This window comes from Leptosomus discolor, chromosome 4 (assembly GCF_034619465.1).
Source record: "Leptosomus discolor isolate bLepDis1 chromosome 4, bLepDis1.hap2, whole genome shotgun sequence".
Lineage (NCBI taxonomy): Eukaryota > Metazoa > Chordata > Aves > Leptosomiformes > Leptosomidae > Leptosomus > Leptosomus discolor.
The window spans coordinates 73,113,299-73,128,420 of record NC_141394.1 but is presented as its reverse complement, the minus strand read 5'-3'; the positions used below and the strand labels follow the sequence as shown (position 1 = coordinate 73,128,420).

The window sequence follows — 15,122 nt, the reverse complement described above, 5'->3', positions numbered from 1 at the left end:
AATTTTGCCTTTGTATAACTCACATTTCTATTCTGCTCAATTTGTAGAGACTTGAAGCCTGAGAATATACTCCTTGATGACTGCGGTAAGTAAAAATTTAAAATAATTTTGAAATCGGGAATTACAAATCTAATTAACACTGTGCCAGAAATCAAAGGGATTTCTCCATGATAAAAGGGACCTGACTCACAAATGTAACTTTAATTAGTAAAGAAAAAAACCTGCCCTTCCTTTTTAAAAAGTGGAGGAAAATACTGGGTCTTTGAGGGACGATGACAATGTTGTTTGAGGGGTCAATTTCCCACCTTAAAATGGCTGTATTTCTCCTTTTGCTCCTCCTTCCCCCGCTGCCTTTGATTTACGCAGCTAAAACTTTTATTCTCATTTATTTTTTCTTCAGCTGATGAAATATGATTTGTTAGATGTGAAGCCAGAATTTTACTTAGTAAACTATAATGTTTAAGCAATAAAGAATTACAGAAATCTGAAGCATCTCTGTTCGTTTTAACATTTCAACTAAAACAGGTCTGATGGTCACTGATGCATATGTGACTGGAAGGAATCAAGGAAGTACAAACAATGTGAAGAAATGTTTGTAGTTTATTGTTTTTCAAAAGCCAAATTAATTTTCTTTATTGATTTGTATGGAATTTATCAGAATCTTCTTAATTCACTGTAGAATATGTAGCAATTACCTTCTTCTAAGCTGTGGATGAATATTAGCACTTTGTTCTTGTAATTGCTGATTTTTTTAGTTAAGGAAAAACTGGTTTTGAAGTCATTGGCCCAGTATTTTTTCTTAAAGTTGGCATGTTCTGACTGATAGATTTCTGAAAAGGTGATGCTTGGGAGAAGTCACTTTCCAAGAGCTGAAGCTTTGCTAGACATCAAATGCATTCTTTAATTTTTCTCTCCAGCGATGTCTTGCAAAAGCTGAAGGCGGCTTTGAGGAAAAATGTAGCCTTGCAGGCCTGCACTAGAATGTTTTCTCTCTGCCAGGGGTGTTCTGATCTTGTTCCAGAGCAGAGGGGACTAATTAGAGAATCACTTCAGGAGCTCAGAGCCTGCACTTGAAAAGGGATTAATCAGATTAAGGGAACAGAAGAGCATCTGAATGTATTTAAAATAAATAATGTTTGTTGCTCAAGAGCGTTTAATTATTTCCAACTAGTGTGTAGTGGCACTTGATTTTCTCCAGTCTCTCGTCTCACCCCTTTATTATCTATCACATGTAAATAAGAAATTAATATGCTATTAACTAACACTGATGTTGTAGAGCTCTTTGAATGACAGAGAATATATGTACAAAGGACACTCAGGTGTTGTAACAGGCTACCCAGAGAGGTGAGGGAGTGTCCACTTTTGGAGGCTTTCTACACAAGAATTTAAAGAAACCTTAAACACTTCAGGCTGACTGCTTGCTTAGGAGACTATACTAGAGACCTTCTGAAGTCCCTTCCAGCCTGAATTATTCTGTGAATCTGTGATGTTTCTGTAAATGACAGTGAACCTGTTCTTATATCCAGTGTTAGAAATAAGTGTGGATTTGGTTTGGTTTTGATTTTTTTTTTCCCCCTGAATCTTTCTGCTGCAGATGATTGTCAATTTTCCGTTTTAAAATTGAATTGAAAATGTAATCATCGTTTCTTCTGTCTAGCCTTTTATATTTTTATTAAGAAAATACCTTATGTATTTTTAAATTGGAAGCATGTCAGTACAATTCTTGCCTCAACCTGTCCTGAATCATTTGCTGTTGGGTCTGTCCAGCAAAGAACTGCATCTGTCCATGGGAATGTAAGGGAGGGTGGGCTGAACTTATTCCTGTTGCCCTTTTTGGAGTGTTTCCCCATCTGAGCAGTGTTGTTCATGACAAATCATAGTCTTCCACCAGACGACTTCTACGCTATAGGTACTAGTGTAAATGCTACGCGTAATAGGAAAAGTAGTCAACTTGAGAAGTTTGGCTAATCAAGTGAAACAGAAGCTGTTATCTACATTAGACTGATTCATGAGAAGGGGAAATCCTAGTATTGAACTGACATGTTACAATATAAATAATTCTAAGTAGGTTATGGCTCGGCTGCTTTTCTTTTGGGGTGAGAGTGGGGATAGCAATTCCAATTACTTGTGCATAGCATTGTTAGGGCACTTTGTTAGAGGAAAACCTGATGTCTCAGTACGGGCAACAACTTTTTCGTATTTGGAATAAATTGAGTAAATTCTGATATTTGGTTGGGAAGTTGGAAAGCTAAGTGTTCGTGGCAGGAATACAGAATGGAAAAATACAAGTGTCTGATGCATAGATAGAGAATTTGAAATGAGCAGTTATAATTTCTATTTGTCCTAGAGTAGCAGCCTATGCCAAAGCTAGGAATTAGCATACTTAACAGTGATTTTTTTTAGTATGACCTTCAGGAAATCTGTTAGATCTGTACCTCTTTTCCTTTACACATTTAAGGAAGAGTTGAATAATGATAAATCACTCCTTTCTAGTTAAGTTGAATAAACTTACTGCTATGAGTATATGAATATTTTGATGTTTTGGGGTGTTTTTGTGGTGAGGTATGCTACAGAAACTTTTTGTTTTGTAACTCGTGTTACTTTGTTTGCTGACTATGTATAATTTATGTTAACATAAATAGGACATATCAGAATTTCAGATCTAGGATTGGCTGTGCAGATTCCAGAAGGAGAAACGGTCCGAGGACGGGTTGGGACTGTTGGTTACATGGGTATGTAGAGTATTCTTTATTAGTTATGTTTTACCAGAAAACTTGCTTCTGTGCATATATGAATGACTTGTCCAAAGAACTGTATTGGGCCTGGATTAGTTACTAGACCTTTTATGGGAAGAAAGGCTACAATTTGCGGTGGTAGATGTTAGTAGTCAATTATAAGCCTGATGATAAACTTGGAAACTTAACTCTGGAAGTTCTAGCTTTAGGGTAGAACTTTAAGAAAACATCTAATATTTTTTTTCTGAGGTTGAAAGAGATTTGGGGTCACAGGTAAGCAGAGGAGTTGCTATGCCAACACGTTTCTTTCCATGCTTTGGAAAAACTTCATTCTCAGTTTGTAAATAATACTGTGTTAGAACTTAAGTCGTTCTTTTGGATATAAACAGAGTCCTTACTGTAGAAATTTGCATTTCTTCAAAGAACAGAGGAGTTATGCAACGATATCTGCACAGAGCCAAAAGAGCACCTGAGAGTTTTTCCAATATTTATTTAGTCAATTTAAAGTGAATTGTCATGGGGTTTCTTTGTTTTTGTTTTGTAGCTCCAGAAGTACTAAAAAATGAAAAGTATACGTTCAGCCCGGATTGGTGGGGTCTTGGGTGCTTGATTTATGAAATGATTGAAGGACAGTCTCCGTTCAGGAAGCATAAAGAAAGGGTCAAACGGGACGAGATTGACCGGAGAGTAAAGGAAGACCAGGAAATATATTCAGACAAGTTCTCAGAGGAGGCAAAATCCATCTGCAGGATGGTGGGTGAAGAGGCGTAGAGGTTTGAAAATTAAATTTCTAATCCTTTTTAAGAGATGATCTACTTTATTTACATCTTCTATTGAAAATTTTTCAAAGCTGGAGTTCTTAAATCTTTCTTTGGTTCTGATGGAAGTTTGTGATTGTCCATTAATTGTTCAGTTACCAAACTTTGAGAATTCAGAACTTTTTTTCAAGATGAAAGAAGGCTGCATAAATTGATTTTTTCATCACGTGAATGAAAAGGTCCAGTACTCCTTGTACCTCATGTAATTATAGATTGAGTACAATAGTCTGCTCAACTTTGATACTGCATAGGGAGAAATGACAGAGTAGTATGGTTTCCTTGCCTAAAAGAGTCTGTACGAGACAACAACTTTTTTTTTTTATCTTGCACGTTCTTAAATTTAACCAGAGGCATGTCTATACAGAAAACTTCAGAAGTTTTCTTTACTAGTTAATACAAAATATGTGCATTACTTAAGCCCATTGGGAAAAAGTAAGTCTGTATTTCCTGAAAGTAAAGTCTGCTGTGAAGTCTGTACTGTAAAATCTATTCGGCATGGCATCAATTAAAATATTTTCATATAACTTTGGGTATAATCTTCAAATGGTCAGCTTTCAGGGATTCTTTTGTCTACTGAAAATCTTTTTGTTTCCGGAATGTTATAGTTTGGATTTCCAGTTCATTTTGATACCATGATAAATTTAATCTAATAAAAGGCCAAGTAAAAAAAATAAACTTATTGTTTATAGATCTGTATTGTATATAGATTTTTTTTTTTTAATTGTGGGATTATAGCACTGCATCAGCCTTTTTTTCCACATCTTTGCAGTTACTTGCTAAAAATCCAGGGGAACGACTGGGTTGCACTGAAGATGGAGCGGCTATTGTAAAGCAACACCCTATTTTCAAGAATATTAACTTCAAGAGGCTGGAAGCTAACATGTTAGAACCTCCTTTCTTGCCAGATGTAAGTAGGTGAGACAGATTTGATTAGTATCTAAAAAGGCAAGAACTGTCATAATTCTATGTCAGCAATCATGTGAACTCCAAAGAAACCTTTAAAATTATTTAAATTGGCAGGAGAATGCCGTTGTAGCCATTGATAGCTAGTTGTTTTGTGGCATTTCATCTGAGATCACAAAACAATTTACAATAGTGGTATTGCTCTAGGGAGCTTTGTAGCTGATTCATTAGCCTTTAAAAGTCTACTTCCATAGCTCAGATGCTGAACAAAAGATTAGCTTTGAAGAAATTGCTCTGGAGTTGAAAGGAGGATGACAGAAGATGAGTGAATTATAACAACCATTAAGAAATCCAGATGTTTCTGGGTTTGATACATCTTTTCTGTTACTTCCAAGATGGATGGAATTGCTCAGGTGCCTTTTGAAGAGAGTCTTTTAAGTTTTTGGATTTCTGTTTTGTAGTACAGTGTAATTTGCTGATCAGCAAGATGAAATAGAAAATTGCAGACATTTCGCTCCCCTTTTGCTCATCTAGGAAAGAAAAACAATCAAACAAAAAACACTAAACCCACAAAACCCCAACCCCCCCCCCAAAATCAAAACCCAAAACCTTAATGAAGTGATCTTGTATTGTACTGCAGCCACGGGCCGTATATTGTAAAGATGTCCTGGACATAGAGCAGTTCTCAACAGTAAAAGGAGTGAACCTGGATACTACAGATGATGACTTCTATTCCAAATTTGTAACGGGTTGTGTCTCAATCCCTTGGCAAAACGAGGTATTGTATATTTCATAAAGGATTATTTTCTTTAGCACAGCAATATAGAAGATTTAATAAGGTATATAATTATAATATTAACTTTCTCTGTGAGATGTAAAGAAGTTTCTGCTTTAGACTTCTTTGCTAAGAGACTTCAGAAAAAAAGTTTTTCCCAAAACATAAACAACTTGCTAAAAATTGAGATCTATGGTCAATTTGCATAAGTAGTCTGGCATCTTGTCATCCATACAGCATACAGAACAGTATTTAGCATCAATATGACTACATTTTCCTTGTCCTTCTGTCACATGTTATTCAATATCACTGTTCATAAGAGAGGGATAGAATGCTATTAAAAGGATTCAAAAGCAAATAGGTGCAGTGCAAGCTGTTTGTGTATCATGCCTGTATATCAATAGAGTATCCAAGTAACATAGTAATACAGAACTGCAGATTCACCTTCCCTAAGGTTTCAAAACAAACAGTTCAATATCAGTTGAGTCAGACTTTCTCTTAAAGCTTTTTGATCTGTCTAGTGAATGAGTATTCTAGTATTCTGCATAGAATACTAGAATTTTGCTATCTCTGTGTGCAGTTCAGTCTGTGTTTAGAAAATTCAAATGTTCTTTATTATTTCAGGAAAAGCGCTCAGTAACAGCAGCCAGTAACTCAGCTGGTGGCCAGTCACCAGTGGTGTTCCACAGGGGTCAGTACTGGGGCCACTTCTGTTTAACATATTTATCAATGATCTCGTTGAAGGGATAGAATGCACTCCTAGGAAGTTTGCAGACAACACCAAGTTAGATGGGAGTGTTGATCTGCTTGAGGGTAGGGAGGCTCTACAGAGGGACTTGGACAGGCTGGATCAATGGGCCAAAGCCAAGTGTATGAGCTTCAACAAGGCCAAGTGCCGGGTCCTGCACTTGGGTCACAACAACCCCAGGCAGCGCTACAGGCTGGGGATGAGTGGCTGGAAAGCTGCCTGGCAGAAAAGGACCTGAGGGTGCTGGTCGACAGCCAGCTCAACATGAGCCAGTGGTGTGCCCAGGTGGCCAAGAAGGCCAACAGCATCCTGGCCTGTATCAGCAGTGGTGTGGCCAGCAGGAGTAGGGGGGTGATCGTGCCCCTGTACTCAGCATTGGTGAGGCCGCACCTCGAATCCTGTGTGCAGTTTTGGGCCCCTCACTACAATCAGATATTGAGGTGCTGGAGCGTGTCCAGAGAAGGGCAACGAAGCTGATGAAAGGCCTAGAGAATAAATCTTATGAAGAGCAGCTGAGGGCACTGGGGCTATTCAGTCTTAGGAGGAGACTGAGGGGAGACCTTATTGCTCTCTACAACTACCTGAGAGGACATTGGAGAGAGGTAGGAGCTGGTCTGTTCTCACAGGTAATTAATGATAGAACAAGATGGAACGGACTCAAGCTGCGGCAGGGTAGCTTTAGGCTTGACATTAGGAAAAATTTTTTCACTGGAAGCGTTGTCAGGCGTTGGAATAGGCTTCCCAGGGAGGTGGTCGAGTCACCATCCCTTAATGTGTTTAAAGGTTGTTAAATGTGGTGTTTGGCGATACGGTTTAGGGGTGTACTTTGTAGAGTAGGGTTGATGGTTGGATTTGATGATCTCAAAGGTCTTTCCCAACCTGAATGATTCTATGATTCTGTGGATTATTTAAAATCGTAGTTCTTGTTATGAATGCCTTCCCCCTACTATAAGATGTCCATAACTTTCTGAAATTAGTATTGTCTTTACTTCTACTAATGTAGTTTCTTTCCCAGTATGATTTTTTTTTTTTTATTTGAAGCTTGAACACAAAAGATGAGCAATTTCTCAACATCTCAGAGAAAAAAGTACATTCACTTTTGTTTCCCCTTTGCTTTTTATTTCATTACATTAAGGGGGAGATTTGAAAGGTGTCATTTGGCATACAAAGACTTCACTAAGAAGCAATGAACCTTAGGCTGTTGGAGAAATAAATACTTCCTATGGTGTGTTGTAATTCTGAACTTCAGAGTATGATCCAGTCATTAAGGAAGGCACTGCAGCTCCATCACTGTAGAGGGATAAAGTTGGAAAGTAGTTGTGGAGTTCTGGTGATAGTAATTCCCTCTCTTCAAGGAATTCCCTCTCTTCAAGGAATAGCTGTGCAGACTTCATTTTTCATTTGTGCTTATTTTTTTCTTTTAATTCCTGTTACTGAGCTTTCCCTCAAATCTTTGCTCTCGGTCTCTGAAGAATTCCTTCTCCCCTCCCATAATTTGCCTAGTGTCATGGTTTACAACAAAAGCACCCCATTTCTTCTTATTCCTCTTTATGCCCTCTCTGCCTCTACAAGGTATACACATTTGGTTGCGTGCCCATTATGCTGGATGTGGATCAGTGGCACTCACTGATAAATGCCAGCTACGTGAGGGTGTTAGCCACTCTCCCCCTTCTGACCATGCCTGTTTGTTGCATTTTGGCATTTATTCTTTCTGCACCCAGTAATTGTGGTTTTAATTCTTTTGTTTTCCGCGTACACGAGCACCGATTATTTCAAAATCCCTTTCTTCTCTCCTGAGACCAGTTGTCATTATATCGTTGGGGTTTTTTTCTTCCCCATGAAGTATTACCTTCTCTATCTCATTGCCTTAGTTCTAATTACAGTATATGTTAGTTGTGTTTTGATAGCCAGTTGCCCAAAACACCAGAATGATGTTTAAATTGCTGTGGCCAGACATCAGCTGCTCTTTCCCCAAGAGTGTAATTTGTCCCCTTTTGTTAAAAGTATCTCTCCAATACTATGCATGTACTAGTATTCTGCATAGAATAATCATTTCTCCTACTCAATGTCATGTTTATTGATTCAATACAGTCTGGGGTATAGAGTTATATTTGTTAGGCTAGACCGCTCTGAAATGAGCGGAATAGATGAAAAGAAAATCAATTTCTGGTTCTAAAAAATTTCTGCTTATTGCATCTCAGGCAGAAGTAGGGCCTTACCAAAGCAAAGGAGCATCTGGGTACTTACCTGCGTGACAGTGCTCTCATTGCTATTCTTTAGTTCGTTGGGTGCACAAGGAGAGTTAATGTAAACTTTGTGCCTTCCTTCATGGGGCTCTGTGAGTCGTGTCGTTTGGGTGATGAATTTGTAAGTTGTTAGAAGTACCCAGACAGAATAAATAGAGAATACATGGAACTTGTTTGAGAGGCTTGTATGTTCATTTACATTTTATATTTTTCAAAGATGATTGAAACGGGGTGCTTTGAAGATATCAATGCATATGAAACTGATGGTACTGTGTCACCAGACAGAGAGAGGTCTCCTAAACCAAAGAGAGGCTTCTTTCACAGACTTTTTAGTGGAGAGGTAAGGGTATTTCTTTGCTTTCGTAAGAAAATTACCAGTAAGACCTTAACATCTGTTCATTTTTTTTCCCTATTATTTCATGATTGGAAGAAGAGATTGTGTGCTGAATACTGAAAGTAATGAAATCTGGTTTATTATGGCTTTGCCTCTGCACTGTGTTTCGGAAACTGTGGCAATCCCTATAATTCCAGGTTTTTCCTCCATCAGCATGCTGTCTTCCTCTAGTGTCTGCTAGCTGTTACCTGGGGAAAAGGTAGTGTGTGCTGTTAACAGCTGTGCTATAGATCTTTCTTTCCTACAGATGTTGATTTGGGTCTCACTCCTTACATATTTTGCAAGTTTTTTATAAAAACTCCTGGGGAGGTGACTTCAGAGATAACAGAGGCCCTCTCTGTAAAAACCTAAATAAAATTGACTAATGAACTGAGGAGGGAGTGTGGTGGAGCAATGCAACTCCTAGGACTCCCTCCTTCAGAAAGTTGGGCTCCTAATGAATCATTCTAGTGTATTAAGCAAGTAAGTAAAAATATTCCGTAAATGAATGAGTGTGAAGAAGTATCACAAAAGAAATGTTAAAGCATGGTATGTAGTTTAATGCCTTTACCAAAACAACAACATATGTGTTTACATAGCACAATGCACAGCCTTTTCTTGTGTTTACAATGCACAGCCTTTTCTTACGCACAGAACTTCTACTCTTTAGTAAACATGTAGAGGTATATGAATTGAGTATTTACCACCTAAAAGACATGTGGCATATTGTGCTTGTTTATAGGTTGTGAGGTATTTCTAAAGGTTTTCAGTTGAAGATGTTGCACACAATTCTGCTTGCTCAGTATACCTGCACTTAGAGTGGAATTATCTTGAGAAGCATGAGTATATTCCAGCAGAGAACACTTCTGTAGAAATTACTTTTGCTTTCAAGCAGAAATGGGATTTTAAAATTGCTAGGAACATATCATTAAGTAGCCGCAGCAGGGCTGTATATTAAAATTGCATGATGCTATTTTTTGTCATCAGCTGGTAATTCACCTCTCTAAAATGATACAATGCTAATGGAATTTATAACAGTACTGTCATTTTTGGATCACCTTTTCAAATTCACTTTTCCCCCACTTACAGTAGTGGAATAGAAGGAATGGTGAAGTGTACTAATAATCTCATGTAGCTAAAGTTAAACGTGTGTTACTGTAGTCTTTTCCAGCTGAATCAGCAGGGTTCATACTGTCCCAAGATACTGTCCTGTGTATTGAGAAAGAGTCCTAAAAAAATGAATACAGCTTGAGAGCCTTCAATTGTTTTTGAAGTACTGAGACTGCAGTTAATTGTCCTGTGAAGTTAAAAGAAGGAAAGAACTTAAGGTTGAATGAAACTTTAGTGACTTGAGATTTGGGGTTGGGTTGTGGTTTCCTTTGATACTCCCAAAACATTCAGTTAGTGTGGAGTAAAATGTGCTGGAAAAAGAGCCACCTCTCACTCCCCCCGCCCCCCGCCAGCCTTTTTGTGCCCCATAAAACCACCAATAGTGTCAGTTCTGCAGCTGAATTGTTTCTGTCTTCTCTTGCAGGTCTGCTTTAAATCTGATTGCAGTGATGATGAGCAAGAGTCCTCCAGACTTTAAATCATTTTACTCTCATCAGAAAGGATGAGCAAACTTTAAATGTTTTATATCTCTGTAGCAAAGTGTATTATATATATTTTTTACCTGAGTTCAAGGATTTTTGTACATTTGTACTTCATTTGTTTTAAGATGTATATTTTCACTAAAGCTTAATTGTACAAAAAGCAATGAGTGCCATTTGACTGAGTGTGTTTCTGTATGTATTTGATTTATCTTGATTTTTTTTTTTTTCCCCCCCAATGGAATGAATCTAGAATTACTAAAAAGATTTTAAAGCACAGAGATAATATCCATGGCATCAATGTAACTTGGCTTTGTATGCTCCTGGTAAAACTCTTCTTGTTCATTAGGATCTTTATTAGCAGTTTTCTTCACAGTAAAAATGCTGTACTGATAAATTTCATAATTCCAGTATTATCTGGCAGCATGGCAGTGCTATTACCTAATGTAACTTTCAAACAACTGCTAAGGAAAAAAAGGAATTCGGTGCACAGTGGCCGGCTATTATGAATTGCTCTTTACTATCCGGCTCTGTAGAATGGCTTCTTGTATTTCTCTATCTAGAGAACTGAACTTTTAGCTTAATCCTGTAACGAACTGTATGACCCCATTCTTCTCTCTTCTTCCCATCTTGCACATCCTCTCGACACAGTTTCTTGGCATGGACCGTGCAAGTAGGCCTATGCCAAAATTTTGTAACTACATTTTGAGTACTTTGTTGTCTTTACTAAAAGGAGTTTTTTTTACCTGTGGGGACACGTTGTTTTTTTTTTTTTTTTCTGTAAATGAAATTGTTTACAACTCCGTGTGGGATGTTTTAGTTTTATAATGGGTTAAAAAGCAAAGCACGGCCTCTGCTTACTAACCTCCTCTCTGCTTGTTATGTTGTAATACACAGTGTTGTAGGGTTGACAGCGATCACTGCCACTGAGGGAAGGACAAGGTAGTATCAAAATTTGGTACAAGTAGAGTATCAAATTTAATTATGTAAATAATCTTTCCTTATAACCTTTAAAAATTTGAACATTAAAACCTGCCTTTAATGATTGCTTAATGCGATATGGAGCTGGTATTGAAGTCCTAGTTATGATTACCTAATGTCCATTAGTAAAACTGTTTCCAGCTGCTTGAAAGCTTGTCAAACTTCCATTCTTCTGGACTCAAAGTATGCCAGGCTTTCTTTATATTTTGCAAAGTTTCCAGTAAAACTATTAATCTGTGGATGAGAATGAATTTAGGGAACACATTTATTAAGAGCCTCCTCTGTTTGAGGGAAATATGAATTAGGGACTTGAAATATAATGGAATGCTCTTGGAGTTGGAGACATGACTTTTGTTACATATTTTATTCTGAAGATTTGTCTCCACTGAGCATGCTTGTTGGTTTTTCCTCTCAAATCTCTAGGGTGCCAACCAGACCACACATGTACTATACACACAGAGCAACTGAATATCCCTTTACCTCAAATAGGTTTCTGCTTGTCATCTGCAGACCCACTGGAAGAAACTTAAGCTGCTTCTGAGCAACTCACAAGACATATTTGATTCTCGAGCCTATTATCGGGTTTTAATTCACGGTATTTTGTCTCTAGTGGCAAATGTTTTAATGGGATAGAATTTGAAAACAGCTGGAAAACCAGTGTGTTACAGAATCCTACTGGGGCTGAGCTGGTGTCTCTCTGAAATTGTTCCTCTTTGCTACTGTGCCACAGAAATGAGGAATGAGACTCTTTCTGTGTTTTCAGTGCATTTCTCCTGGTATCTAAAACAGCACGAAAGACAGCAAAATGACAGCTGTAGAAAGTGCAAAGGGAGAAACTGGCAGAGGGAGAGTTTGAATGAATTACTGGAAGATGGCCTGATGCAACAGTGAAGGGATGGGAGGCTTGGCAGAAAGAGAAATATTCGAAGTAAGGGTGTTGGCTGGAACCATTATGTGTGAGACAATGAGCTGGCATAGTCTGACCTGATCCTCTTTCTTAGGTACCACAATAACAGAAGGACTCTAAAGAGATGGGCATGGAGAAATAGGGAAGTAACCTAAGTGTTTTATAAATTCCTACCTGGTTGGAGAAGTCACTGTGTTTCTCTGATTAAGGGGTTTATTTTTTTAAGGTCTTAGGTTTGCTGTTCTGAGGCAAAGGTCACCGTTTTAACATGAGACACATGGGGTGACAGTCTGGATGTAATGCCTGCTTAGAGCAACTTGAAGCTTGGGCAAGAATACCGTGCACACAAGTTGAGTAATTTTTGTGAAGAAAAAACAGGAACTGGCTTTAACAAATAAAAAAAAAAATCTGAAAGTCTATTTATCACGTACTTCAAATTTTCATTCTGTATTGGAGGGGGAAAGGATCTTAATGTAAATAAATAATTAAATAAAATCAGCTCCTCTGTTTTGGAGTGCTGAGACTTAACACTTATTCTCCAGGGATCTGTGAAGAAAAAAAGGCTAGATGAAGAGAAAAGGGAAGTTGTTCCTAAGAAGTGGTTATTTATACTTCCACTTCTTTGGACGTGGATCCCCAACCATATAAAAAAGTGGAGAATTTGTTTGTTCTTATGAAGCTGTATTTAGTTTCATTTCACAAGTTTTTTATGTTCTGGATAATACTATTGAATTGGTTTTGAGTAACTACATGTTTGCAGGTTTAGGACCTAAATTCTGTTGCTTTTGGTGGTTGGTTTGTTTGTTTGTTTTTTCTCCAGTAGGCTCAAGATGGCATTTTTCTACTATAAATTTGTCCCTTTTGGCTAGAAATATAACCACATAATAATGACTAGATATTCTCTAATGTGAATCCCCTAATGAATTTGAAAAGAAAAGAAAGTGGAAGGATCAGCATAACTATCCTTATACGGTACATGGAGATTAAGATGTTATGCTGTTTAATCTGAAGTGACTAACATTGGTTACGGGTCTTTACTGGAGTATGAGTAGCTTGGAGATGCATTTTGAAAGTGGGGAAAGGGTAAGGAGAGGGGAGAACACCTGAAAGCAAAATGTTGTGGTGTGAATAAACTTAATTTGAACTTTGCTCTTCATTTTTGTAGCACACAACTGAGACAAAGAAGGGGGAAGGCAGCCGGTTGTGTTTACTGGTTGTGGCCTTTTATTTCCATGAAGCTGTTATTTTAAAAAAAAAAAAAAAAGAGCAAGCAAATTTTTATCATTCGGTGTGACTTCATTATACCTCCATGAATTCAGATTCTAGATGCATGTGTTAGAAGGCTTTAAGAGCAGTGAGACAATCCAGCAGCCCGACGGCTTTCTTCTACTGGTGCAAGATATGGAAAGATCTATGGAATTCTGTGGAGTTACTTGCATGAGATCAGCCCTCCTTTTCTGTGGCTTGTGTTTCCAAGCATTTGTGTATGTAAGTCTTAATGTCTGCTTGTGCATACCTCATGAATCTTATCTATTTAGCTCAAAATTCAGAAACTGTGAAACAACATACTGCTCTCTTACTGGTTTGCTTAATGCTTTTGAATGTTGTGACCAACAGAATAGAATCTTCATGCCTCAGGGTTGTTCTCTTTCTATAAAAAAAATTGTCAGCTCTTTTTTTTTTCTTTTTTTTTTTTTAATCCAGAGGTGTAGTGCTCATAATAGAGATGGTGTCATGTTTCTGGATTGTAGCAACAAAACAGTCTCAGTTGAAAAAATGAGCACTTGAAAATAATTACTGTGTAATAATAAATAGGAAAAAAGGTGGTATTTCTGTAACAGAGAGAGCACTATTGACAAATCTTAGCCTTTAGTAGAAGATGTATGTCTTTTTTTTTTTTTTCCCCAAATGATTCTTAAAACAATAGATCTGAATGTTTTTGATTATGAAAGAGCATTATCTCCATCTCAGAATAAATGATGTCTAAATTGGGAAATCAATGATAGAAGCTATTAAAAACAACTAAAAATCCTTTTTTTTAGAATGCACTTCAATTATTTTTCAAACAATGCTGATGTAAGACACTTCTCATTGCTGTTTGTATAAATGGAGAATACTTGTTTATGAGTTACTAAAATAAGTCAACAGAAGTAATATTATTTTGCTTTGGTCTACAATTTAGTATTACACTAATTTAACATTGGAATTATCACCTTCACTTTGGTATAGATTTTCAGAAAATACTTCTTCAGGAAGTACTCAAATTGAATTAAAAAAAAAATAATGGAAAGCTTCTTTAATATTTGATTTGACTTAACTGCCCGGCTCATTTTGGTCATGATGATGTCTCCTCTGAATATACAATTCCTTTTTATTTCATAATTGTTCTTATGGTGTAACTTAAGTTTTGCACATGAGATGTAGGTAACTTTCCTCATGTCCCACATGTGTCCAAAACACCAGAATTCTCTTCAAGTATAGCGAAGCTGACTGTTGATTGTGATGTCTTAGTTCTGGTATCTCCAAACCACTGAACTGTTCTTGTATGAGCTGTTTTCCTGGATGTTCTAGCATTGTTATTCCTGAAATAAAAGCAGAACACTGCCGCGTATCTCAACCACACATATTACTGTCTAATGTGATTTATTTACCATGTCTCTCATGGTAGCTAGGGTAGAAAAAAGAAAAATTGTAAGCTAAAAAAACCCTTGCAATTTGTTGAAGCAGAAAATGTGTATTACATGCTGTAAGTTCCTTACCAAGGTAAGGTGGTCAGATCCAGGAAAAAGTGCCCTAGCTCTGTTCTGTTTGCTCAGCTGATAGCCTTGTCTCATGGCCTGAATCTTGATTTCCATATAAATTTCTGTGTGAAAAGACAGAGTTCTTGGGATGGGCTGTTTTCCATTAACACATTTACTGTGATAACACTATGAATGTGAAGGCAAGATTGGTCAATAGTGGCTGTAGCTCCGCTTCTCATCAGCCTTAGCATGCATATTAAATTTTATACTATGGCCAAAGGTGACTATCCAGACTTCACTCTCCTT

General features: G+C 37.4%; 1 protein-coding gene across 1 annotated transcript in view; it reads left to right on the top strand.

Moving 5' to 3' along the window:
* Positions 1-10,262, top strand: part of GRK4 (G protein-coupled receptor kinase 4) — a 39,971-nt gene extending 29,709 nt beyond the window's left edge. The window contains exons 10-16 of the mRNA XM_086464780.1: positions 48-85; positions 2,643-2,732; positions 3,280-3,488; positions 4,323-4,460; positions 5,097-5,234; positions 8,443-8,565; positions 10,133-10,262. Coding sequence (XP_086320906.1) covers positions 48-85; positions 2,643-2,732; positions 3,280-3,488; positions 4,323-4,460; positions 5,097-5,234; positions 8,443-8,565; positions 10,133-10,186 — 790 coding nt within the window. The 3' untranslated portion in view covers positions 10,187-10,262. The remainder of the gene's footprint in view (positions 1-47; positions 86-2,642; positions 2,733-3,279; positions 3,489-4,322; positions 4,461-5,096; positions 5,235-8,442; positions 8,566-10,132) is intronic.
* Positions 10,263-15,122: the final 4,860 nt, after the last annotated feature.